The 27,974-nt window shown below is 41.2% G+C and overlaps 1 protein-coding gene across 1 annotated transcript; it reads left to right on the top strand.

The window, feature by feature from the left end:
* The first annotated feature begins 562 nt into the window (after window positions 1-562).
* Window positions 563-27,890, top strand: LOC118571333 (zinc finger protein OZF-like). Its single transcript, XM_036170248.1, has 4 exons — window positions 563-699; window positions 24,063-24,189; window positions 24,393-24,450; window positions 25,877-27,890. The coding sequence occupies exons 1-4, from the start codon at window positions 697-699 to the stop codon at window positions 27,342-27,344; spliced, it is 1,656 nt and encodes a 551-aa protein (XP_036026141.1). The 5' UTR covers window positions 563-696; the 3' UTR covers window positions 27,345-27,890.
* The last annotated feature ends 84 nt before the right edge of the window (window positions 27,891-27,974 follow it).

Genomic DNA, 27,974 nt, shown 5'->3' on the forward strand with positions numbered 1-27,974 from the left:
GGAAAAGGCAGGTGGGGAATAGTGGATATGAGAGCAAGGGAGTAAATGCACGCAAAATCTCTGAGCATGTTGCTTTTACAATGCCGTGAAATCCCCAAATGGAATACATTTACTCCAGAGTAATGCAAGGATAATATGTTGTTTTAAAATTTTTGGTTTGCATTTTGCTTGTTACTTTGATTTTTTTCGAGACAATATTTCTTTGGGTAGTATTGGCTGCCCTGGAACTAGTGCTCTGGACTAGGCTAGCCTCCAATTTAAGTGATCTTCCTCCTCCGTCTCAGAACGGAAGGAATTAAAAATGACTGCCACCACGCGGGGCTTCTGTGTTTCGTTCCGAGTCAGGGTCTCATCATGTAACCCTGAAAGGCTTTGAATTTATAGAACTTCGTCATTTTCAAGCGCAGTCTCTCAAGTGTACTGTACACGACTTTCACTCGAACTTTATCAAAATATTTTGATAGTGCACGCTGAGAGGGCGGAGTGAATCAGCTAGCCAATCAGGAGCAAAACTACTAAAAGGAATGAACTGTCCAATGAGGAGCACGGATGTTCATCCAGGCGTGCATCCTGGAAGCCTTTTTTTATGCTTCGCTTAAGATTCTTGTTAGGACTTGTTTTGCGCCACTGTGCGTATTGCAGAGTACAGTCCTCTTTTTAAGAGGGCAGCTCCTAAAGACACATCAGAAGTATGAAATGGTGAGTGTGCCTTGGGCTTTTGGAAAACTGGTTGTGGTGAGTCGGACACTAGCCCCTTTGTAGCGATGTGGCACCAGCTCCTGAAGATTTCCCTGGTGCTGAGCTGTCCAGTAGAAGGTGGAGTTGGGCACCGCAATGCCTGTGCCTATGTGCTCTTGAAGTGTGCACCACGCAGGCAGCCTTGAGCCCCGCGTCTCCCAAACTTCTCTCCTGGTGAAACTGCTTCATGGCAATCCCCAGCACTCTTGGGTGAGTCCTTGTGCTGGCGGGTTGGTGATGCTCAGTCCAGACTGCTGTGTAGTTGAGTGTGCCGTACATGTATAATATATTTATTACGCTTGTGTGTATAGTTACTTTGATTTTTCAATTTATTTTAATTTATATTTAATATTTAATATGTTATCATTTCTGTCTTTTGTTTTTGGCGACAGGAGTTTCCCTGTGTAGCGCTGAAACTTGCTGTGTTGACCGGGCTAGCCTTGGACTCAGAGATAACCTTTTTCTGGGATTAAAGGCTTCCTCCACAGTGCCAGATTTTTTCTTTTTATTTTTTGAGACCCTGGCACTGTTTATCAGCAAGCCGACCTGGCAATCACTGTGTAGCTGAGGCTAATTCAGTCCCAAACTTTGATATTACAACTTCCTCTTCTCTCTTATTCTTTCAAGCCCTAGTGTATTCCCCACTTTATGTGCATATCACATACATTCTACTATACTTGTAGCATTTCACTAACCCCAGATCTCATGGTACCTTTCTTCTCCATGGTCTCAGCCGAGTTTTGGAATAGATGGATAAGAGTTCAAAGAGAGAATCCATACATCAGAGAAACAGAATTTGATATTGTGGGCTTGAGTTAAGTGGCTCAGTATAACTACATTTCCAGTTGCATCCTGTTGTATAATATGTTTGTGTTCTGACAAATAAAGCTTGCCTGGAGATCAGAGGGTAGAGCTAGCCACTAGTTAACCATAGATGCCAGGCAGTGGTGGCACACACCTTTAATCCTAGTGCTTGGGAGGAGGAAACAGGAAAATCATGACTTCAAGGCCACCCTGGGCTACATGATGTTGAATCAGTCTAAAAGAGAAACAGAGCAGGGAAATGGTGATACACACCTTTTAATCCCAGGCTCGAGAGACGGAGACAGAAATATAAGGTGGGTGGAGAAAGGATCTCAGCCCATTTATTCTGAAGATTCATAGAGGTAAGAAGTCTTTTAGTGGCTTCTGCTCTGCTTCTCTGATCTCCAGGCAAGCTTTATTTGTGAGAACACAAACAAAATATCACAAAAACAAACATCCATTTGCCTGAAAATTTCATTTCCGTTTTCTTCATTGCAGAGTCAAGTTATAATGTGTTGGTGTGCCACATCTCCATTATTTTAAAATCAGCTGGTGGACATCTAGGCTGATTCTTTTTCTAGCTGTTGGGACGAGGGCACCAAAGATCATGCCAATGCATTAGTCTCTTGTAGTGTGTGGACTCTTTTCATTATAGCTATTCATTCTAAGAAATGAATAGCTTGATAAAATAGTATTTCTATTTTTCTCTTTCTGATACAAACTCACACTGATTTGCTTGTTAATTGGAGCAATTTAAACTTCCACTAACGGTGAGTAAGTATTCACTTTTCCACACATACTTGGTAAGGTTTGAGGTCTTCAGGCTTTCATGACAAGCTTTTCACCTGCTTGCCTATATCCCAGCCTTGTGGACATCTGTTTTATTGTTGTTACTAAAAAGCCAAACAAACCCTTGACAATATATTTTTATTATTGGCTATATCCTAAATATAAGTGATATATTTTAATCATATCTAGCCCTTACACCCCCAGCATGCATGATTTTTACTTTTATGTGTCTTTTGTTTTTGTTGTTTATAACCCACTGAGTTCTGTCCAGTGTGTATGATCATGCACAGGACCCTGAACTACACAAAATGACTCTCCCCAACCCCAGACTCTCAGTTGCCAATAACTTCATAGCTAAGGGTGGCTTTCTTGAGGATCAATCCCATTCTCCTTAATGTCTTCACTGACATGATCTAAAGTATTTTGGGAGTTTTGGACTTTGGTACAAGTGTTTACAGAACATTCTTGTGTAGTTGAGCTGTTTCTCAGTGAGAGTTCTTTTCTTTCCCATGTACCTTTATCCATTCCCCTTCTAGAAACTACAATGTTAATATTTAACATAAATTATTATTTATGTAACTGGTGTATTTAGTCAATAAGAAAACAGTTTCCAACTTAATAAAATTGGCTATGCTGTTACATATTAAAATAACTAATTATTATCTTATATTTCTAAGATAAATTTTAACTTACAACATTTAAAAGTAAAACTGATGGCCTATCTATCCATCCCCTCCTCTTTAATGACAAGTGTTTCCAAGTTTTGATCTTGTCCAATTTAAACTAAAGGAAAAAAGTAATTTAACTACCTAGCTGGTGGTGTCTCTTCAGCATGCTCAAAGACTTCTCAATAATCAGGTTAGGCTCTATGTCTTTACATACAAGGTTTTCTACTTAGATTACAATCATATTTTCAAAAGGACAGGCTTTAGATTTAGGACTGCTAATGCTAGTAGAATATCTAAGAGCTAATTAACAGCCCAATCTAAAATGGAAAACTGAAATGTGTCTTTAAAATGATTTTCATTTTACCTTTGTAAATATATATTGTTTACATGTGCTTCTGTTTTTATATTGTTCCTATTGTACAATTTAGCTTATAAAGAGCTGTACAAAGAGCTCATATTAATTAAAACTTCCAAGTTGATCCAAATTTCTTTTAGTTCCTAGTGTAATTAGAACTCTTTTATAAAAGTTAGATAAGAATTAGTCAATATCTTATTTGGTTAATCATCATCTCAGCTCTGAGTCTATAAGAAGTCCAAAAGGCCATTTCTTTTAAGACACAATAGCTTCTACACAATGGAACAGTTTCATTATCATGAATAAAACCCTCATCTCAGAGATGATCCTTTAGTCACTGAGATTCCTAAAATGTAAAGATTGATAAAGTAACTTAGCCATGTGATTTCAGAATTCTTTAAGTAATTAATATGTGTAAAAAATACACCAATTATTATGTCCATAGTTTCCACTAAATATGTCAGATTTCTAATGAACAAATGAAGTCTTAAGTCATGTTTATTTAAAAACTTTTCACTGTCAAGCTTTAGCCAAGTGTTATACAACTGCTAAATAATATTTTAATTAAAAAACTTTAGAAAATGGCTAGGTTGTAGCATAAGGTGTGAAATAGCCTCCAATGTCTTTCCATCATTCCGAACTCTTGTGTTTGCATAGCAGGCCCCTTCTGTTACTGTCTGGACAGACCTAGGGATTCCTTCTGCCCCAAATGTATTGGTTTTGGCCCCAAGATCTTGAATCAGGAATATCCAGGCCTTACGTCCGTTCACTCAGGGATGCTGTTACTTCCCTTCATCAATGTCCACTGAGTTGCATAAATATTCAGGAAGCCTCATCAATGCCAGCATGTTTGAATCCTATGTAGATATTGAAGCATGTGGTGTTGGTCCTGTAAGACATTCACTTGTGCTGATTTTAGGCGCATAGGAAGAATACTTCGTTCCATCAGAAGCAGGAAAGGGTGAGTGTGCCCTGGACTCCTGGAATTGTGTCTTGTGCATTTATGACATTGCTCAGGCTGTGTTGTTGTGACTTTGATGTTCCCCTGGTGATTTTGGACGGTGCCCTGTGGCCTGCACTGTCTTGGTTCTTCCCAAAGCACTGGGATTGTTTGCAAAGCAGGCAGCTGTGCACAAGGCCTCCTGCCCTGACCTGTCCCAGGGAAACTACTTTGTCCCAGGCCACTTTCTTCTTGGGCTGAAAAGGCTCCTGGAACCTGCGCCTCTGCAGAACTTGCAGAACTGCCACATTGGTGACACTGAGTCCAGTTTGTGGTGTGAAGGGACCTGGGTGGTGTGCCATCTTGCTGGTCTTCCTTACAGGCATATCAGTGCTGCTTGAGATTTTTCCGACATTACCTCTGTGGTTTTATATTTTTCTTAAAACTGAACCAAAAGCCAAGCCTGGCATAAGTTAAACACAGGCTTTGTCATTAGTCCTCCAGTTCCTAACTCCCCACTCTGTGTGTGTGTGTGTGTGTGTGTGTGTGTGTGTGTGTGTGTGTGTGTGTGTGATTAAAGGTGTGAGCCACCACTGCCTGGCCTCTATGGTTAGCTAGTGGCTAGCTCCACTCTCTGCTCTCCAGTCAAGCTTTATTTGTCAGAACACAAACAAAATACCACACAATAGTGTTAAATTTCAGGGTGCAGAGTGAAGAGACAAAAGGCTAGAAAGAGACTAGCGTATTATCTCAACAGAGGACACTGGTCATTAGCATGTACAGCAAATGACACTGACTTTCCTGCTGTGCTGGGAAGTGGTGCAATGGGAAGAAGTTGCCTGGGACCTTTTCCAGGGCTCTGAAGGTAGGGGCTTGGGAATGAGAAAGTTGATGCAGCTTCCTGGGCTATGTGTTGGTATATAGTCTCTCCTTCCTGAAGTTATTTGCCCAAGGTAGACAGGCTGTCTCAGCAGACATTCCACTCCTGGCTGACCCATAAAGGTTTAGCAAGGATGACTGTATTCTTGTAGGAATGCTGTGTTTACACTCGAGACACTCTATCAAGTATAATGTTCCCTTGTACACTATTCCTGGCCATTCATGGACATGAGTATTTAGATTCTTTACCATTTCAGGTTGTTATTGTCACTGTCTTTTACTCTCTTGCTTGGGCTTATTTCTAAGTAATTCTTTTCATGTTACTCCGAATGGGATTTTATCCCTGATTTCTCTGTTTCACCCTAGTCTTTACTGGAGCAGAGAAATGTTATTGCTTATTGAATGTTGATATTACATCCTGCTATATTACTGAAACTAATTAAATGTCACAAAAATAATTATATGTTTTACAATTCTCTGTATTTTAGTGTAAATTTCTGCTCAATTTGAAGGAATATTAGTAGTATACTAGATAATTCCAGCTAATGATAGGTAAAATAATAGCATATAAGAAGACCAGCTTGGAGAGTTCAATATGTACATTGTATATGAAACAGCACACTATTATTTGAAAGTGTATTTAGATTATTTGTACATTCAGTTTTTGGATCTCTGAGTAAACTGTATTTAGAAAATAGCACATTTAATATTTTTATAAGTTAAAGTGAAAATATGCAAATGCCCAATTTAAAGGAAAGCTTAAGGTCCTCAAGAGATGACTCAGGTAGAAAGAATGTAGCTTCAGGTTCGGCAGCTAACCAACACATGTGCATGCAACTTCTGTGGATCTGGCATTGTCTTCTGATTGCTACTGCCTATACATAAGTGGTACACACACACACACACACACACACACACACCTATAATTAAAATAACTCCTAAAGCAAAGCCTAGTTTATCACAACAAAAATGTTACACAGAAAGCATGTAAACTTTCATTCCAGTTTTCCATTTAATGCCGTTTGCTCCTACCTCACTCTGTGTGACTCTGTCTGTGCCTGTCTCTCTGTCCGCCTCTCTCTCTCTCTCTCTACTCTCTCTCAGTATATGTGTGTGTGTGTGTGTGTGTGTGTGTGTGTGTGTGTATGTGTGTGTGTGTGTCACATTTTCAGTATTTATAAGTTGATGGTTAACTAGTTTGATTCTATTTCATTGCTATTCTCCATAGAGCTGCAATGAACATGGATATATAATTATCTCTATAATATGATATAGAGTTCTCTGCATATGTGCCCAGAAGTTGTATAACTAGGTAACATGGTAAGTCTAATTCAAATTGTTAAAATTTTATTTGTTTTTATGTGTATAAGTGTTTTACCTGAATGTACGCCCATGTACCTCTTACGTGTAGAGTTCTTGGAGGCCAAAAGTGGGTGTGGTATCCTCTAGAACTGGAGTTACAGATAGTTGTGAGATATCATGTAGGTTCTGGGAATAGAACTTGGGTCCTCTGGAAGAGAAGCCTTTTCTCTTAACTACTGAAGCCATCTCTTCAGCCCTATATCTAGTTTTTGGAGAAACCTACAGACTGCTTTCCAGAAAGGCTAAACTACTTTACATTCCCACAAACAGTATACAAAGATTCCCTCTCACCCACATCCACGCCACTATTTGTTGGAATTTGTATTCCTTTTGAAGGCCATGTTGACTAGGAAGAGATAGAATCTTAATATAGTTTCAAAGTGCAAACTAGTGAAGCTAGAATCTTACCTCTCACTTTGTACAAAACTCATCTCCAAATGGTTCAAGCACCTCACCATGCAGACCATTTGACCAGCTAAGCAGGTTGGCTAAGAGCAGATCTTCAGATCTACCTTTGTTCCTCCAAGTCCAATCTCCCATTCTTATGCCCAGCTCTGTAGCAGACCTTCTGCTGTGGCTTTTCCTCACTGTCTGCACTGTGTCCGAGGAAACTGAACAGATCCTAGTAGAACACCCTGCTCTCTCCCTCCTGTGAACCCCCCTTAACATGTCCCCCTTCTATCACATCTCTTGTCATAAGTTCCAACTCCCAATACCTAGAAATACCTTTTTTTCTGGAAGTCCCAGTGCATGACGTATCCCAGAGGCATTTCAGTCCAGGGAAAACATAGCCAACACAGAATGCTAAAAACCAGAGAGGGCAACATAACCCAAGGGACAACACAGTCACCCAACAAGCACAAGACCAGTATCAGCACCCAGAATTATAATCTTCCCAATCCAAGCTGCCTAGACTTCAGTGTAAAAAAAGGAAAAAAAAAATCCACAACAGCTAGTATAATGTCTCCACTACAGCACAACCATCCCCCCACAGCAGGCCCTGACTAGTGCAACATGGCTGAAGCATAAGAAAAAGGCCTTCAAATAGCCCTTATGATAATGATACAGATCGCAAGAAAGAGATAAGTAAAGCCTTTAAAAATCTATGAAAAAAAGCCAGCAGAAGATAATTAATAAAGTAGTTTAAGACATGAAAATGGAAATAGAATCAATAAAGAAAACTCAAACAAATGTAAATATGGAAATGCCAAATTAGAAACTCAAACCTTACCTCAGAGACAAGGCTCACCATGGCAATACAAGATGTAAAAGAAAGAATCTAGTCCATTGAAGACACAATAGAAGAAATGGATACATAGGTCAAAGGAAATGTTAAATCTAAAACTCTTGGCACAAAACATCCATGAAATCTGGGACAGTATGAAAATACCAATCCAAGAATAGTAGGAATAGAATAGGAAAAGAAACCCAAGGTCAAAAGCACAGAAATAATTTTAAGAAACTGAGAGAAGAAAAATTCCTGCCCTGAAGAACAAATGTATTTTGTGTGAACATCATGAATTAAAACTGGATATCCTCAAAAACAGAAACAACAGAAAGGTTGCAGTCTGGTTACACCTTGCCTTCTACTCATTTTGAGTGAAATATTTTCTTTTTGTTCCAGGTATGTTGCCGAGTTACTAGGATTGAGATCTCTCTAAGTTTTTTATCTAAGCACTTTGTGTTACGAATGTGCCTCACTTTCAGTTATGTCTATTATATCAGCATAAGAGTGTTGGTTCCAGTGGGCCGAAGGAAGATGTCAGGCCCCTGGGCTTGAAGTAACTTGGGAGCCACGTGACTTGGTGTCAAGAGCAGCAAACACTCTTGACACAGAGCTCTCTCTCTAAACTCTAGACAGAATCTTACTATCGTTTGTTTTCTTATTCTTGGATATTCTAACTTGTAAAAAATGAACTCACAAGTGGATCTGAGCAATGGGCTGTTACAGCCTCATCTCTAATCCAGTCCTATACCAAGTTCCTGTGCTCAAACCCACCTGGGGCCTTCTCCTACCTTGAAGTCATGTTCTTTACCATTGGAGCATGAGTTTAGAATGTACAGAGCAAACTGAAGGCAGTATCTTGGTGGATACTACACAATGAGTGTACCTTGGGTTTATGGATTCCTGGGTGGCAGCGTTGGGACACTACTAGCTCCTTTGAAGATATGCAGAGCCCCAAACTGAAGGTTCCCCTGGAGCTGTGTGACCCAGTCTGGAACAGCAATGGCCATCTCCAAGTGCACCTGAAGTGTGCACCCCACAGGCAGCCTTGAGCCCCATGTCCCCTTTCTTCTGTGCTGCTGATGAAGCTGCTTCCTTATAATCCTCCACACTTTTGGGTGAGTCCATGGAACTGCACCTGCACAGATGTTAAAGAGCTGGCGGGTTGGTGATGCTGAGTCCAGACTATGCTGTGAAGGGTCTTCCATGTGCTGTGCGGTTTCCCTTCTCCTCCTTTTCTTTTGTGCTCTTGTGGACTGATTGCCCTCATCACCTATGATTTTCTTCCTCTCTCCTCTGTTCCTCTCCTTCAGCTGGTTACCCTTCCAGAATTGAGTCTTATGCGTTCTGATGTTAGAGAAGTGCTGTAGCCAGGCTGAGAGAGGAAGTAAGATGGCAGGGCGCAGAAAGGGTATACAGGCGTGAGTGTACAGGAAGTAGCTGTCTTTGGCTGAGGATTCCCTAGAGGTAAGATATGGCTGGTTTGCTCTCTGATCTTTCAGCTTTCATCCCAATACCTGGCTCTGGGTTTTTTTTTTTATTAATAATATGGTTTAGAAATTCATCTTACACTGGTCTACAGAGCAAGTTCCAGGAAGGTTCCAAAGTTACAAAGAGAAACTGTATCTTGAAAAAAAACAAAAAACAACAACAAAAAAGGTACGCAACAATGCCCTCCAGGGGTGGCCTTCTTAAGGACCTTAAGGGGTTCTTAAGGACCAAACTTTTTGAATGTGTGATCAAAGTATCAAAATTTACAGAAAAAGCACAATACTATTGGGGCATTCAATACCACCAGAATTACCAAATGGGGTGCCATTTGGACATAAAACTGTCATTGGAATTAATAATATCATATATAGGCCCTATAGGAATCTATAGACCATTTAAAAGAGCACTAAAGAGCACACATTCTTCTCAGAAAGCTAGTTCATCTTTCTTGAAAACTGACCATATGCTAGGACCCAAAGTAAGTGTCAACAAATAAAGGGAGATTGAAGTAACTTGTATCCTACTTAACCACAATGGAGTGAAGGGGGATATCTTCAGCAGTAGACACTAGAGAAAGTACTTAGACTCAGGGAAACTAAGCAGCACACTTCTGAATGACCCTTGGGAAAGAAAGCATTAAAAAGAAATTTAGAGATTCCCCCAATCTGCATTTCAGTAAACAACATAGCAATATACTGAGTCCATACTGCAGGAAGTGAGATGTCCAGCTGTTATGTGAAGCCAGGTACTTAATCATCTCACCGGGTGATCTGCTCCTTTTTAGGAACTTCTCAAATGCTGGGGATCAGTCCCTAAAACTTGTTTACTCATGGGAATCACTCTAGGAAGGAGCTTCCCACTAACGTCTCCATTACAGACAGGCGCTCGCTGTCTTGGAAGTGGAGGAATGTCTTAGGCTGTTCTGGAAGGCAGTCCTCCTGCCTCAGACTCCTGACTTCTGTGGTTTTTGTGAGCTGTCAGTCTTCCCAGGAGATGTCTGTTTTTCATAGTTCTAGTCGATGTCACATTGTCACTCTAAGCATGGAAGAGTCCATGCACGTTGATCAGGAAAATATTTGCTGCTACAACCTAATGAAGATGGATGTCTAACCCATTTGCTATTGCTGTGATAGAATATGACATGCTGGGTAACATGGGTACCCTGTGAACAAGCCGAGTGTTGCAAAAGTTCCTTCTGAAGGGGAGATGTCAAGCAGTTCCTCCCAAGATCCTAACAACAAACTGAAGCAGGGTTCTGTCACAGTCCCTCTGAGGATCCTAAGTGTTTATTTGATTCCTTAAAGCACATAGAATTGGGATTATTTGTAGGGATTTGATCACTGTTCCCTGGCATGGACTGCGTGACTGACGGTCGTTACTGCTTGACAAAGCTCTAGCATTTTGACTTTGTCTAGCAATTCTCTGGCACCTTTTACTTTCATTTTTAGTGAGCCTCACTCTGTTTTGTGGGAGTAACCTTTTCCTTTTGGAAATTTTGGGTGGGCTTTTTGTCCCTGTGATAAAGTTGAGGGCCACTTTCACCCCTGAGTATTGGGCCTGCTTTCAATCTTGCCTGTGGCTAAACTATTGTACAATTACAACAAAAGGTGTAGCATTTATTTCAGTAGGTGGCAGCCATCCTGATTCACCCCCAGATCGTGTCAGTCACTTCCTTTCCTTCTTTGTGACCTGAACCCCTCTGGAGCTGGTTTCCAGCACTTCCCTCAGCTAATTGCACGGGAAGGCCTTACTTAGCAGGGATGAGAATTTCCCAGGAGCTGCAGAAAGTCTCCCTATCCCTTTCATTCTTCCCTGCCTCCATATTCTCTGTCCTTTTCCCAGACCTCCTCAGCTGCATCCTCAGGTGTGCTTTCCTCCACACCTCCATGAGGGGTTTTACAATGTAGCGTTGTAATACTCAGCTGTGATACTCTTGTGCAACGGAACACTTTGGAACTCCCCAAGATGGAGGTTGCTCACATAAGAGGACAATGAAAACAGTCCCTCTGATATAAAGAACATCAGTTATATACACGATTAGAGACCAAATTTAGTAGACTTCTGAAGGAAATATTTGTGAATTTTACTGTTTACTTCTAAATGGTTAATGTGAATAAGGAATGGAGAGATGACTCAGTAGTTCAGAGCACAGCATTCTCTTCTAGAGAGGACCAGGGTAGATTCCCAGTGTTAAATATCAGATTCAGGAGAAGAGACCACAATTGTAGAATTGAAGCTCTCTGGGTTCACCCGGGATTGGCCAGCCAGCTGCCTCACCCTAAGTCACAGTTATTGAGAGCAGCCTCTGCTGGCCTCTTGAAGTCCCTCTTATAGGAGAGCTAAGGTGTTGGGAGGGATGAGAGGGTTGGCCCTTAGGAGGATGCAATGAGAAGGAAAGGAACAAAGGGAAGATATACAATAATGAATGGTGTTGTGGGCAGTTTAAGAAACAGGAACTTATTCTTAATTACAAATAGAAAACTTATTCAGCAAGGACTAAACAAGGGACAAATGTGGACTTATTTTTTAATTAGAATTTAACATAGGACAGCAGGAACTTTGTAAGTCTCTTAACTGCAAACAGAACTCTTAGCCTGCAAGGTATATATATTTTTTTCTATTTTGGTCTTCTATTAACTTGTGAGGTATTTTTTTCCTGTTTTAGTCTCACACTCAGTACTCTGTGTCATAGCTCACAATATTTTAGGGGATACAATACCATCTTTTGGCACCAACCACACAAGTGATGTGTTGATATACATGCAAGAAAACCATCCATAATCAAGAAATGAAATGAATAAATCTTAATGTGTGTGTGAGTGACATTATTACTCTAGTGAATATTTTGGTGAGGTCACAGTGTTAAATCATGTAAGGTCTCTGCATCATCACTAGAGAATGACTATGGTGGGACTCTTTGTTAGCAGCAGAATGATCCTGAGGTTGGGAGTTTTTACTCCAGTGAATGGTGGCTTTCTTTATGACCTTACACAAGGAAAACCTTTTCTGAAGTTCAGGGGTTGCTTTTTATAATTCTGAGTCCTTAGTAGAGTACTCATGGAATGTATGTCTATTTTATCCATTCATTGAGGAATTGTATTCCCTTGGTGGTATGTCTTAATTTTCTTGGCAGAAAATGGATACATTGAAATATGAAGTGTGAGAAAGTCGTCTTTTGCTGCATCCCTAATCTTTCAGGTTTCCTATCCAACCCTTTATGTGGTTCCTATGCTTCAGTCTATCTGGGGTCTGCTTCTGCCCTAAAGACCTGGTGTTTGTTTGTTTGTTTATAGTTTTGTTTTTCTTTTTCTTTTTTGTTCTTTGGGGTGTGAGTTTGGAATGAACAGAGCAAACTTGAGGCACTACTTTGTGGGAAAGGCCTGTGGGGGACACTGTATGTGAGGAAGGGAGTAAGGGCAGCAAAATTCCAGAGCGTGTTACACTGTGCAGTGAACTCCCACAATGGAATAGGTTTATTCCAGAACGCTGTAATAACATGTTAAGGTGTTTTTGTTTTTAACTCAATTATTTTTTTTTAGTTGTTTGTTTGTTTCTTGCTTTGTTAGTTTTGTTTTTTACAGACAAGTGTCTTTGGGTAGTATTGTCTGTCCTGGAATTAGTTCTCTGGACCTGGCTAGCCTCCAGCTAGTGGTCTTCCTCCTCTGGCTCAGGACTGCATGGATTAAAAACGTGTGCCACCATGTCCAGCTTGTTTGTTTGGTTTTGAGTCAGGGTCTCACCCTCTAGCCCTGATCACATGGCTTTCAATTCACAGAAGTCCTCAGTCCTCGAGAGTGGTGGCATTATGGCCTTGCAATTGAACATTCCTAAAATGTTTTGATACTATAGCCTGAAGAGTGGCATGAGTACAGTTAACCAGTCAGGGACAATATTACTAAAAGAAAGGAATTGTCTGATGAAGATCGCGGATAGTCATCGTGTGCTGACTCAGAAGCCTATTTTAAGCTTTGTGTGGCAGAAGGGATTCTTGGGAGGACTTTTTTGTATGTGACTGTGTGTTGTACTGCCTGCAGCCCTCTAACGGAGGACATCTAGATTCATCAGATGCAAAAAATGGTGAGTGAGCCCTGGGCTCCTGGAATCCTGGGTGGCGATTCAGGACACTAGCTGCTTTGGAGCTGTGTGGAGCCACCATGTGAATTTTACCCTGTGCACTACAGTCCAGTGCAACATGGAGTCTGGCAGCAATGCCTATGCCCAGTGCACTTGAAGTTTGCACCCCACAGGCAGCCTTGAGCCCCAAGTCCCCCACTCTTTTGTCCTGGTGAAGCTGCTTCCCTGCAACCCCAGCACGCTTGGGTGAGTCCTTGCCATGAACTCAGGCTTACATGTATTTGCATTTCTGGCACATTGATGATGCTGAGTCCAGACTGTGCTGTGTGGGGACATGCCTGGTCTGTGCAGTTGCCCTCCCTTCTCCTCTTGGACTTCTGTTTGTGCTGATTTGAGTTGTTTGTTTGTTTGTTTTCTGAGACAGGGTTTCTCTGTGTAGCTTTGCACCTTTCCTGAAACTCACTCTGTAGCCCAGGCTGGCCTTGAACTCACAGAGATCCGCCTGCCTCTGCCTCCCAAGTGCTGGGATTAAAGGCGTGTGCCACCACCGCCTTGCCTGATTTGGGTTTTTATAGTTATCACCCTTGATTTGCTTCCTACCTGCTCAGCTCTCTTCCCCCATCTGGTCTGTCTCCTGCCGTGAGAGATTTCCCCACAAAGCTGTCGCTGCCCCTCAACACCTCATCAAGTATGGTTATTGCATTTTTTCTTTTTATTCTTTTCAATGTAAGTGTGGGAGAGTTTTTTTTCTTGTTCTCCTAACTGCAGTAGTCAAAATTACCAGCCTGAAAAAAGAAATTTCAATTTGCTTCATATTTTGTTTATTTGCAATTATCATTTTTGAGGTTAAAATTGGAATTTTGAAAAGTATTCCCAACTACTGAATGTGCAAAGGGCCAGAGAGTCTTGCACAGAGCTTCATGCTTTTGGAATATTTTTTTCAACATAATTTCTTTATTAATTCTTTGATAACTCCACAATATGTACCCCAACTCCACTCACTTCTCAGTTTCCCCATATCCATCCCTTACCCCTGCATCCCCCCAAAAGAAAATTAAAAATAAATTAATTAATTACTTAAGAAATTCAAACCAAAACCAAACAAGCAAACAAGCAAAAAACAAAACCAAAATAACCTCTTTGCTCCTGTTTCTTTCCCACCTCCCCAATACCTCTTCTTTTGTCCCAGTGGCGTGGGAGCTGCTGGCATGTCACACAGCACATCCCACTGCCCAGTCAGCTTCACTTGCAAATGTTCATTGCACTGAGTCACGAGTCTGGTTCACGTTGTGGTTTCTGCTACTACGTTATCACTGGATTCTCACCAAAACTTCTCTCCAACATTCCTCGGCTGCCCTGAATCATGGCGATTCCCTGGAATAGCTCCACAGTAGCAGTCACCCTGTGAACAGATGGGGCAGATGTCCCAGTGGGTCAACCCAAGGAATGGCTATAGGCCTGGGTGGCGATTGAGCTGGTTAATCTGGGCCAATGGGACTGTCCCCCAGGTGAGGGGCTTTACTACACCCATGCTATCAGTGCCAGCTCCCCAGTGCCAGTGGTAAGGGGTGGGACCAGCTCCCCTCCTGCAGTGTCATTGAGGGGCAGGGCCAGGCCTCCCAGGGATAGTGAAGGGTGGGACCAGGCCAGCATGACACCTGACCTCATCATGCATAATTGCTATGGCCCCCTATGGCAACATGGCCCACAGACATCAACACAGACCCCAGCTGCAGCAGGACCACAGGCCCAGACATGGTCCTCTGCAGCAACTCAGGCCTGGATGACACCACAGCTCCAGGTGGCAACACAGACCACCCTGATCAGGATGGCTCTCGATGCAGCACTACTATCCCCCAACAAGGCCACAAGTTGTTGTCTAGACCCCAGGCTTCAACATGACCGCTGGTGGCAACACATACCCTGTGTGGCAGTGCAGTCTACTCAGATTGGCATGGCCCTATCGGCAGCATGGCCCTTTCATGCTAATTCTAAAGGGTCTTATTAATAATTAACCCAGAGCCAGATGTTGTATAAATGCTGAATGATCAGAGAGACAAAGGAACAAAATACTGCCACATCTCACCTCACAAACTTCTCAGCCGATAGGCCTCTAGTCGAATGAGCTTCCTTAGCTGAAAAGGCTTTGGCCAAAAGCACCTCTAGTTCCTGTATTCTCATGCCTTATATACCTTTCTCCGCCCAGCCATCACTTCCTGGGATTCAAGGCATCTGGGATTAAAGGTGTGTGCCACCACTGTCTGGCTCTGTTTCCCTCCTAGACTGAGTCAATTTCATGTAGTCCCGGGTGGCTTTGAACGCACAGATATCAAAATGGATCTCTGCCTCCTGAGTGCTAGGATTAAAGGTGTGTACCACCACTGTCTGGCCTCTATGTTTACTCTAGTGGCTTGTTGTGTTCTATGTTCTTCAAACATATTTTATTAGGGTACACAATATATCACCACAGCCCTTGTGCACAAACATGGCCTCAGTGGCAGTATGGCCCTCAAACACCAACATGGCCCAGACCCCAGGAATCCACATGGCCTTTGATGACAGCAGGAGCCATGGACATCAGCACAGCCCCTGGCTGCAGTAGTGTCATAGACCCAGACATGGCTGTCAGTTGCAGCACTGACAGGGCATCTCCATGGCACCAGGTAGAAGTACAGGCCACTTAGATCTGTGTGGCCCTGGCTGCAGCATGGCCCTTGAACACCAACATGGTTCCAGGTGGCTAACCAGACCCTGGGCAACCACACAGCCCTTGGATGCAATAGGACCACAGATGTCAACTCAGTCCCTGACCCCTCAGCAGCAGCTCGGACCTGGATGACACCATGGCCCCGAATGGACAATTGGAATTGTATTTGTTACTCCTTGTTTCGCGCTGTAGAAAGGATTGGGATACAGAAAGGATTGGGAGTGTCAATTCTGTAGCAAATAATTTCCAGGATTTCAGTCCTTGGAAAAAATATTAATACTTTGTCTCTTTTCTTTAGCCTTCAGGTTTTCTCATCAGTGTAATTTCTGATTATTGGGAAAGATTTGGAAAGTTCATCTGAGAGAGAAAGACGAGTGTGCTTTCCACCTGCTGGAGAAAATGTGTTTTATTTGAATGCTAACTTGGGGGTGCAGTACATTCATAATATACATAATAGACCAGGCTAACCTTGAACTTAGGGAACACTTGCATCTACATCATTTTTTCAGGCATTAAAGGCTTGCATCACCATCTCTCTTCTCTCCCCCTCCCCCATCCCCCACTCCAGATACTAACATTTGTAGATTAGCAACATGGCCTTGAAATCACTGTATAGTTGAGGATAATCCCAAACCTTGAATCCATATATAAGAAAAGTAGACAGCCTTTGAATTTATGTGCTTTGGACACCTAGCTCAGTATAATTACATTTCCAGTTGTATCCATTTGCTTGTTAATTTCATTTCAGTTTTGTTTTGTTTTGTTTTTGAGTCAAATGCCAGGATGTTTATGTGCCCCATTTCCATTATGTGGAAGTCAGCTGATAGCAATCCAGGGTGATTCTTTTTGTAGCTATTGGGACTAGAGCAGCAATGACCATGGGTGTGCATGTACCTTAGTAGGTTATGGACTCTATTATATGTGGAGAGATGGTTTAGTTTTTGAGGCAGCCTCACACTGACTTGCTTGCTAATTGCAGCATTTTAATCTACCACCAATGGTGAGTAAGTATTCACTTTTTCACACGTCCTTGATAGGGTTTGAGGTCTTCAGGCTTGCATGACAAGCTTGTCACCTGCTTGCCTGTATCCTGGCCCAATGACATCTCTTTTACCATTTTGTTTATAAAAATCCAAACAAACCTGAAAGGTTTCCATACCCCAGTATTAAGTTTCTCTGCCAACACAGTAATCCAGATCAAGCCAAATTAAGAATTAGAGATCCAGGTAAGAATTAGAAATCCAGGTTTAATGAGCAAAACACTCCTGGATGATTTTTCAGCCCCCAGAGAGGAGACGAGGAGACAAGACTGAAAAACTATAAGGTTGGTCTCTAGAGGGCAATTTAAATATCCTCTTGATGTGGTCTTGAGCATCTCTGAGGGAGGATCTGCCACCTGAACATCCCAGACTCCTTGGGTATATGGGTGCTGGTTCATGTCTGGCTACTTCCTGTGGGAATGGGAAGCCATGCAGAGGGGAAGTTGAGGGAGTCAGTGGTCTCATGCTCAGCAAAAGGTATGGGAAGACTGGGAGAAGAGATCAAAAAACCACATGGCCGTTTTCTAGGGGGCAGTTTAAATGCCCCTGTGGGAGTGGTCTTGAGCCTCTCTGGGAGAGGAGCTGCCATTTTGTGGGTTTTCTGAGACAGGGCAGGGTTGAGAGAGAGAGAGAGAGATGGGGGACGGGGGCTGAGGTGGAGCTTCGACCTGAACAGAAACTTTTTAAGTATGTTTATTTATGGGAATTGTCTATATACATTGTGTGTGTGTGTGTGTGTGTGTGTGTGTGTGTGTGTGTGTGTGTGTTTAAAATCATATATAGCCCTACAGTCCCAGCACACCCAGCTCTTAATTTAGTGTATCTTTTGTTTTTGTTTTTTATTGCCAACTGAGTTCAGGTAGTGCTGTCCAAATGTGTGTGATCACCCATAGGGCATGGACAACATACTTACTGGTGGGCACATTCCTGAAGGAAAATGAGTGTCCATCCTCCCAAAGCCTTCAGTTGCCAATACTCTTACCAAGGGATGGCCTTCTTCAGGGCCAATCCTATTCTGCCCATGTTTTGACTGATATGATTCAAAGTGTTCGGGGAATTTAGAATTTGATACCTGCATTGTAGAGTATTTTTGATGACATTGAATTTGTTTCAGTAAGAGTACTCTTTTTACCTTGTGTCTTTGTCCATTGATTTTCTTTGAAATTACAATGTTCATATTTAATATATACAATTATTATTGTGTAACAGATGTAGGATTAACTCAACAAAAAAAATCAGTTATTTCCAACTGCTACTGTTCTAATTGACACAGGAAGGAAAAGAAAGCAAAAGCAGAAAGAAAAGCAATCACTTCCCATAAGTTTCAAGTGACTGGAGATGAATGGCAGAAACTTACATTTTGTAAGCCTTTCTAACTGCACATTCCCTATGGTTGGCTGATTTTAAAAGTATCCAGGCCCAGTTACTTAAAATGCAAAATTGTAACAATAGGCAAAGAAATAAATATTACTGTAGAACATTCCTTTTTTTTGAGTTGAGGATCGAACCCAGGGCCTTGCGTTTGCTAGGCAAGCGCTCTACCACTGAGCTAAATCCCAACTGAACATTCCTTTTGACAACAGTTTGGCTTACTGCACAGACTTCAAACTACTTCATTGCAAATCAGCCTATGTCCCATATGTTTTCCAAATTGTATTTGAAGACAATAAAGAGTTCCTATGGGACCGATCTCCCTCATGAACATTGATGCAAAAATACTCAATAAAATACTGGCAAACAGACTCTAAGAACACATCAAAACAGTTATCCACCATGATCAAGTAGGCTTCATCCCAGGGATGCAATGGTGGTTGTAGTTAGAGTTTTCCTGCCTGGCCCAGTCCGGACAAATCTCTCTTACCCGCCAGTCCCACAGTCCAACCAAGAAAGCACACAGAAACTTACATTGTTTAGAAACTGTATGGCCGTGGCAGGCTTCTTGTTATCTACTTCTTCTATCTTAAATTAACCCATTTCTGTTAGTCTATACTTTGCCACATGGCTTGTGGCTTACCAGTGTTGTGGCTTACATATGTTGCTTTTCATGGCAGGGGCTGGCGGTGTCTCTCCCCAACCTTCTACTTCCCAGAATTCTCTTCTCTCTTGTCCCGCCTATACTTCCTGCCTGGCCACTGGCCAATCAGAACTTTATTTACACAGAGTGATATCCACAGCAGGTGGTTCAACATACAAAAGTCTGTCAATGTAATACACCATATAAACAAACTCAAAGGAAAAAAAACCACATGATCATCTCACTAGATGCAGAAAAGGCATTTGACAAAATCCAACACCCCTTCATGATAAAGGTCTTGGAGCAATCAGGAATACAGGGAACATACCTAAATATAATAAAGGCAATTTACAGCAAGCCAACAGCCAACATCAAATTAAATGGAGAGGAACTCAAAGCAATTCCACTAAAATCAGTAACAAGGCAAGGCTGTCTGCTCTCCCCATACTTATTCAATATAGTACTTGAAGTTCTAGCCAGAGCAATAAGACAACATAAGGAGATTAAGGGGATACAAATTGGAAAGGAAGAAGTCAAGCTCTCCCTATTTGCAGATGACATGATAGTATACATGAGTGACCCCAAAAATTCAACCAAGGAACTGATACAGCTTATAAAAACCTTCAGCAACATAGCAGGATACAAGATCAACTGAAAAAAATCAGCAGCCCACCTGTATACAATAGACAAACAGGCTGAGAAGGAAATCAGAGATACATCACCCTTTACAATAGCCACAAATGATATGAAATACCTTGGGGGTAACTCTTAACTAAGCAAGTGAAGGACCTATATGATAAGAACTTTAAGTCCCTGAAAAAAGAAATTGAAGAAGATGTCAGAAAATGGAAAGATCTCCCATGCTCATGGATAGGCATGATTAACATAGTAAAAATGGCGATCTTACCAAAAGCAATCTACAGATTCAATTCAATCCCTATCAAAATACCAACATGATTCTTCACAGATCTGGAAAGAATAATACTCAACTTCATATGGAAAAACAAAAAACCCAGGATAGCCAAAAGAATCCTGTACAATAAAACAATCTCTGGAGGCATCACAATCCCTGATCTCAAGCTCTACTATAGAGCTGCCGTAATAAAAAAACAGCTTGGTACTGGCATAAAATCCGACATGTAGACCAATGGAATCGAATTGAAGATCCTGACATTAATCCACACACCTATGAACATATAATTTTTGAGAAAGAAGCCAAAACTGTACAATGGAAAAAAGATAGTATCTTCAACGAATGGTGCTGGCATAACTGGATGTCAGTGTGTGGAAGGCTTCAAATAGATCCATATCTGTCACCGTGCACAAAACTTAAGTCCAAGTGAATCAAAGACCTCAACATAAATCCAGTTACTCTGAACCTGATAGAAGAGAAAGTAGGAAGTAGTCTTGAACACATTGGCATAGGAGATCACTTCCTAAATATAACACCAGTAGCACAAACACTGAGAGAAACAATCAATCAATGAGATCTCTTAAAACTGAGAAGCTTTTGTAGAGCAAAGGACACGGTCAACAAGACAAACGACAGCCTACAGAATGGGAAAAGGTCTTCACCAACCCCACATCTGACAGAGGGCTGATATATCCAGAATATATAAAGAACTCCAGAAATTAGACATCAAAGTGCCCAACAGTCCAATTAAGAAATGGGCTATAGAACCAAACAGAGAATTCTCAACACAGGAAGTTCAAATGGCTGAAAGACATTTAAGGAATTGCTCAACATCCCTAATTATCCGGGAAATGCAAATCCAAACGACTCTGAGATACCACCTTACACCTGTCAGAATGGCTAAGATCACAAACACTGAAGACAGCTTATGCTGTAGAGGATGTGGATCAATGGGAACTCTCCATTGCTGGTGGGAATGCAAACTTGTACAGCCACTTTAGAAATCAATATGGCGACTTTCTTAGAAAATTGGGAATCCATCTCCCCCAAGACACAGCTATAGTACTCTTGGGCATATACCCAAGGAATGCCCAATCATACCACAAGGGCAGTTGCTCAGCTATGTTCATATCAGCATTGTTTGTAATAGCCAGAACCTGAAAACAACCTAGATGCCCTTCAACTGAAGAATGGATAAAGAAAACGTGGTACATATACACAATGGAGTACTACTCAGCAGAGAAAAACAATGACATCATGAGGTTTGCAGGCAAATGGATGGATCTAGAAAAAAATCATCCTGAGTGAGGTAACCCAGACTCAGAAGGACAAACATCATATGTACTCACTCATAGGAGGATACTAGATGTAAAACAAAGATGACTAAACATCTCATAACTCCTACCTAGAAAATGGGACCCTAGGAAAGACACAGGGATCACCCAATGACAGAGAAATGGATGAGATCTACATGAACAACCTGGATGATAGTGGGAGTAATGAAGGGCAAGTTTCAAGGGAAAGAGAACTTAGAGGAGTGGGAGATCCCAGCTGGATCAAGAACAGAGAGGGAGAACATGGAATAACAGACCATGATAAATGAAGACCACATGAGAACAGGAAGAAGCAAAATGCTAGAGAGGTCCCCAGAAATCCACAAAGATACCTCCACTGTGAACTACTGGCAGTGGTCGAAAGAAAGCCCGAACTGACCTAGTCTGGTGATCAGATGGCCAAACACCCTAACTGTTGTGCTAGAACTCTCATCCAATAACTGAGGGAAGTGGATGAAGAGTTCCTCGGCCCGGCCCCAGGTGGAGTTCCAGGAGTCCAATTGGTGAGAAAGGAGGGCTTGTATGAGCGAGAATTGTTGAGACCAAGATTGGAAAAAAGCACAAGGACAAATAGCCAAACTAATGGAAACACTTGAACTATGAACCAAAAACTGAGGAGCCCCCAACTGGATCGGGCCCTCTGGATAAGTGAGACAGTTGAATAGCTTGAACTGTTTGGGAGACCCCCCACGCTTTGGGACCCTGACCTGTCTGTCCTTAGTGCATGAGCTGGCTGTTTAGAACCTGGGGCTTATGCAGGGACACTTTGCTCAGCCTGGGAGGAGGGGACTGGACCTGCCTGGACTGAATCTACCAGGTTGAGGTGAATCCCCAGGGGTGTCTTTGCCCTGGAGGAGATGGAATGGGGGGTGGACTGGGGAGCAGGTGGGGGTGAGGGCGGCAGGGGGGGAGGACAGGGGAACCCATGGCTGATATGTAAAATTAAATTAAATTATATAAAAAAAAGAGTTCCTACGGAATTATAAAAAGAACTAACATGTTGCTATTTTTAAAGCAGATATATAGATACAGCCCACTAAAGATGATTGTTCCAATATGGATAACCACATGTTGCTAGGTTCATTGTTCAAAGAAGACTGTGCAGGACCAATGCAAAGCTGAGTTCCAGATGCTCTGTTATAGCCATGTTACTTGCTTCACTGTTGTTCCAGGACATAGTATTGAACTTATCAATTCCAACTGCTCCCTCTGTTTAAAAATTTATCTCATTTCCTCTACCAAAGTACTCCCCAATCTTTACATTCAAGTTCACTTCTAGTTCTCTGAAGTAGGGCAGAATGAATCATATTCTTTTTGTTGTTGTTGTTGTTTTCTTTTTGGTTTTTCAAGACAGGGTTTCTCTGTGTAGTTTTGGTGCCTGTCCTGGACCTTGCTTTGGAGACCAGGCTGGCCTCAAACTCACAGAGATCTGCCTGCCTCTGCCTCCCAAGTGCTGGGATTAAAGGCATGTGCCAGTTCTTGACTCAGTCCTTGTTCCCATTGAACCTTTCTTTAAAAAAAAAAAAAATTATTTATTTTTATTTTATGTGCATTGGTGTTCTGCCTGTATGCATGTCTGTGTGAGGGTGTCAGATCTTATAGTTACAGACAGATGTTAGCTGCGATGTGGGTGCTGGGAATTGAACTCATGACCTCTGGGAGAGCAGTTAGTGCTCTTAACCTCTGAGCCATCTCTCCAGTCCCCTCACTGGACCTTTCTGAAGCAAGCATTTCTTTCAGCATTTTTGTCTTTGGAGCATCTGTCAGAATGATTCATTAAGGTTTTTGTTCAGCATTTTGTTTTGTTTTTTTATCCCTGAAGAAAATGTTCTGGCCAGTTCCTTCCCATTCCTTCGAATCATGTTCTAAATGCCTACAGAGAACCTGGTAGATTTACTCTAGTCCCACTTTTATTTATTTATTTATTTGTTTGTTTGTTTGTTTGTTTGTATCTATTTCTTATATTAGGCTGTCCATCTAGCTAGCATAAATGATTCTGAGAAAAGTGCCTTCAGACACAAAGAGTTTATTCCATGTCATAATTTAAACTTAAAACTGTGAGGCCATGAAGCGTCTGGTCAAATCACATACAATCAGGAACAGAGTGATGTGTAGTTGTCTGTATCTCTGCTCCCTCCTTCCACTAATGTAGTTCCTATACAGTTCACTAAATGCTGCCTCTAAAATTGGTATGTGCATTGTTTTGAAAGTGACTAAATTCCATAGACACATATATTTGAAAGCTTGGTCACTAGTGAGTGGAACTCTTTGGAAAATATTAGGAGATGTGGCCGTATTGTTGGAGGTTTGTCAATGGGAATAGTCTTTGAGGTTTTAAAAGCACACGCCAGGCACAGTGTCTATCTTTTTGCCTGCTGCCTTAGGATAAGAAGCAAAACATTCAGCTATCTTCCACCTCCATGCCTGTCTGCTTCCCTCTACAATAACCACTGACTAACCCTCTAAATGTGTAAGCAAGCCGCTGATACATGCTTTCTTCTATAATAGTTTCTTGGCCATGATGTCTCTCATGGTAATTGAATAGTAACTAAGATAGTGGGTCTTTCTATATTATATCAAGTAATCAAAATAGCATCCCACAGATAGTCTTCAGTTATCCATATGTACAGAATCACCTAGAGGGGTCTTCAGAAACATATATACTAGATGATTCTGTATCCTGTCAGTCTGTCGGTTAAAACTAACCATCCTAATATATGCACTCTTAGGAGCCAGTGACCTTTGAGGATGTGGCTGTGAACTTCACCCTAGGAGAGTGGGCTTTGTTGGATTCCAGTCAAAAGAAGCTCTACAGAGATGTGATGAAGGAAATATTTTTGAACTTGATCTCCATAGGTAAAAAAAAAAAAAAAAGCTCCAATTGCTTATTCAGTCAGAGAAAAATTATGTCCTGCTTATGTGTAGTGTGATTTAGATTCTTGAAGGGAATGTGTGGTGAACTTAGTGTGAATACCCATGTCATTAAAACTAGATTGTAGTCATTTTTTTTACATTGAATATGAGTATGTCATAATGAATTCTCTTGATTTTCCTTCTAGGGAAAGCACTAGAAGAAAATATTGAAGAGGACTATAAAAATTTCAGCAGAAATCTGGGGTAATTTATATTCAATAGAAAATAATTTGTGTCAAATTACTTGGGAATCATAGGAAAATTGAGAACCTACCAAGTGATCCAAATATATCTAATGGAAAAATGATTCTACACGTACCCCTGTAATGGAGCATTGAATTGTGTCATTCAGTATTTGAGTATCTCATCTCTGTAATCTAATAATACCACAAATATGTCATGTAACATTAAGCTCTGAAAGAGCTTTTCCAGTGGTTTATTTCACAAAAAACTTCCCTTCATATCTAAAAGTATTTACTATCATTCTATATATTCTTTTAAGGCTTTGAACATGGGCTATGTTTTGTTTGCATTCTTTTGCTATGACAAAAAACAACTCTGGGGTGCAGTTCCATACTTCCTTGTCACAGTCCCTTCATAAAGGGAAACCAGGGGAGGAACTCAAGCATGACAGGAATCTGGAGGCAGGAACTGAAGCAGAGGTGATGGAGAAATACTGTTTACTGGAGTGCCCCTCATTCCTTAGTTAGCTACCAACCTTATTCAACCCTGACCCATACCTCTAGTGGGTCACCACTGACAGTGGGCTGGGCCACTCCAGCTTAATCATTGATCAAGAAAATGGGCCCACAGGCATGCCTAATGTCAGTTTGAAAAACCTGTTGTCTCCTTTTTGGTTTCTTCTTCTCAAATGTGTGTCTGAGTTTGTGTCAAGTTAACTGAAACTAACCAGCAGATACCTTTCCTACACAGCTCATGCACTCCTACCTATGCGCACACCACCCAACACAGTGAAAGCCCTCATTAATCAGGAATATGAAAATGCTTCCACTGATGTGTTTCTAGGTTAATCTGACTGAGCCATTTTCTCAATTAAGGGTGTCTAGTCTCCAATGACCTTAGCTGTGGGAGAGTTGATAACTAACCAACACAGGCTGAGAATTTAGAATGCTACAATGTCTTACAAATTCATGTGATGTTATTATCATCTACTAACACCAGGACTTTTGCCTTCATGTTCATTCCATGTTCATGTCTCTTAATTATTTTATATGTATGTATATATGTATATATATATATATATATGAGCTTGTGAACACCATCTGTGCAAAATATTTGTGGAAGGCAGAAGAGGGCAACAGATCCTTCAGATAAAGAGTAACAGGAACGTGTGAGCCCTGCTCATGAATGCTAGTCATCAATCTCTGGTCTGCTGGAAAAACAAGACTTGTTGTTAAAACCTTCAACCCTGTGATACAGCTCCTTCATAATTCTTATAGAAGTAAAGTAACACTCTACCCTTTTTCATATGAAAAACATGAGGTCCCTGTTGTCCTTAACGTTGTGGCATTCTCTTGTGGCCTTTGAGATAGCATAGTTGTAGTGATCAACACAAGCCAAACTCCAACATTTTCCTTGACTATAGTAATGCTCTTCTCATTTTTTGCAGAACCCAGATGGTTGAGAAAGACTGTGGCCATGAATTTGACAGTCAACACAATGAAAACCAGGAGCCTGTTCCAGAGAACATGGTCAATAAAGATACGTCTCTTGCAATAAGAGTTCATGAAAGTCCATTGTATGTAAGAAATGTCATTGGTCTTTTATCCTCAGATGGGTATCTCCATGACCAAACTAGAGGGAAATGGTCTGAATATATGGAAGCTGTAGCGAAAGCTTTTGCATATCAGAAACACTGGAAATATATCACTCATTCTGAATCACTTCAGGTACTTGAAAGTTCTCCCAAAGAGAAACTCTGTAAAAATCAGCAATGTAATGAAGCCTGTAGGAATCTCCCTTTTGGTCAGCCTCAGGAGAGAACTTACACTGGAGATAAACTCAATAAAAACATCTTAAGGAGATACACATATGACCGGAATTATGAAGGAATCCATAAAGAAATGAAAGCATTTGTATGTAAGCTCTGTAAAGAATCCTTTATTGATTCCAGTGACCTTATCAACCATGAAAAAAGTTGTATTGTAGAGAAAAGGTACATTTGTAAGCAATGTGGGAAAATATTTAAAGATGCAAAATGCTTTGAGAAACATAGAGTAACTCACAAAGGAAAGAAGCCTTATACTTGTAAGTATTGTGGGAAAGTCTTCACCAGTTCTGCTTATTGTAACATTCATGAAAGGATTCATACTGGAGAGAAGCCTTATGCATGTATGCATTGTGGAACAACATTTAGCCGCTCCAGTCATCTGAACCTTCATGAAAGGAGTCACACTGGAGTGAAGCCTTATGCATGTAAGCATTGTGGAAAAACCTTCAGCAGCTCTGGTAGTCGTAACAGACATGAAAGGAGTCACACTGGAGAGAAGCCTTATGCATGTAAGCATTGTGGAAAAACCTTTTCATGCTCCTCTCATCTGCACATTCATGAAAGGAGTCACACTGGAGAGAAGCCTTATGTGTGTAAGCATTGTTCAAAAACCTTCACCCAATCTGGTCATCTGAATCTTCATGAAAGGACTCATACTGGAGAGAAGCCTTATACATGTAAGCATTGTGGAAAAGGCTTTTCCTCCTCCAGTCATCTGAACATTCATGAAAAGACTCACACTGGAGAAAAACTGTATGCATGTAAGCATTGTGGAAAAGCCTTTATCCAATCTAGGCATATGATTCTTCATGAAAGGAGTCACACTGGAGAGAAGCCTTATGCATGTAAGCATTGTGCAAAAACCTTCACCCAATCCAGTCATCTGAATCTTCATGAAAGGACTCATACTGGAGAGAAGCCTTATTCATGTAAGCATTGTGGAAAAGCCTTTATCCAATCCAGGCATATGATTCTTCATGAAAGAAGTCACACTGGAGAGAAGCCTTATGCATGTAGGCATTGTGGAAAGGCCTTCAGTGACTCCAGTAGTCGTAATAGACATGAAAGGAGTCACACTAGTCAGTAGCCTAAAGCTTGTAAGCATTGTGGGAAAGTCTTCACTAGTTCCAGTTGGCACAAGAGTCATAAAAACATTCACACTGGAGAGAAACCTTTCATTTGTGAACATTTAGCAAAGTGTTTCTTTGCTCTTTTTACTTTATCAAGCATCAAAAAAATCTCACATTGAAAAGGAACGTTAATCAATTTTTAGCATTGTGAGAACGTTTTCACCACCTCCAGTTTCTGTAACCTTCATGCAAGCATTTACACTGGAAAGAAGTTTAGTGCATGTCAGCATTGTGTAAAGTAATCACCAGATCCTGTTGCGATAATGTTCTCTAGAATTCACCCTGAAGACAACGATTACATATGTAACCATGTGGAAAAGGTTTAAACATTTATAGTCCTATTATACTAAAAAAAATTTTTCCACTGGTGAAAGCTTTTATTTTTATAGTAAACGTGGGAAATAATTTATAGTTTTTATAAACCTTTTCCTTTTAAGGGGTATGTTCCTGTATTTCTGTGTTTTATATCTCTACATAAACCCATAATGATCTCACATTGAAAAGATGTGTAGTGTGTAGAACTTGTATGAGTACTAACTGTGTGCCACTGCATTGGTCAAATTGCCTGTATTGTGAGGTATGAAAGA

This window comes from Onychomys torridus, chromosome 21 (genome assembly GCF_903995425.1).
Source record: "Onychomys torridus chromosome 21, mOncTor1.1, whole genome shotgun sequence".
Taxonomy (NCBI): Eukaryota; Metazoa; Chordata; class Mammalia; order Rodentia; family Cricetidae; genus Onychomys; species Onychomys torridus.

Excerpts from the sequence above, each read along its gene's own strand:
- LOC118571333 (XM_036170248.1), top strand. Across the intron at positions 24,190-24,392 it reads TTTGAACTTGATCTCCATAG|GGAAAGCACTAGAAGAAAAT; the intron begins GTAAAAAAAAAA and ends TTTTCCTTCTAG. Across the intron at positions 24,451-25,876 it reads AATTTCAGCAGAAATCTGGG|AACCCAGATGGTTGAGAAAG; the intron begins GTAATTTATATT and ends CATTTTTTGCAG.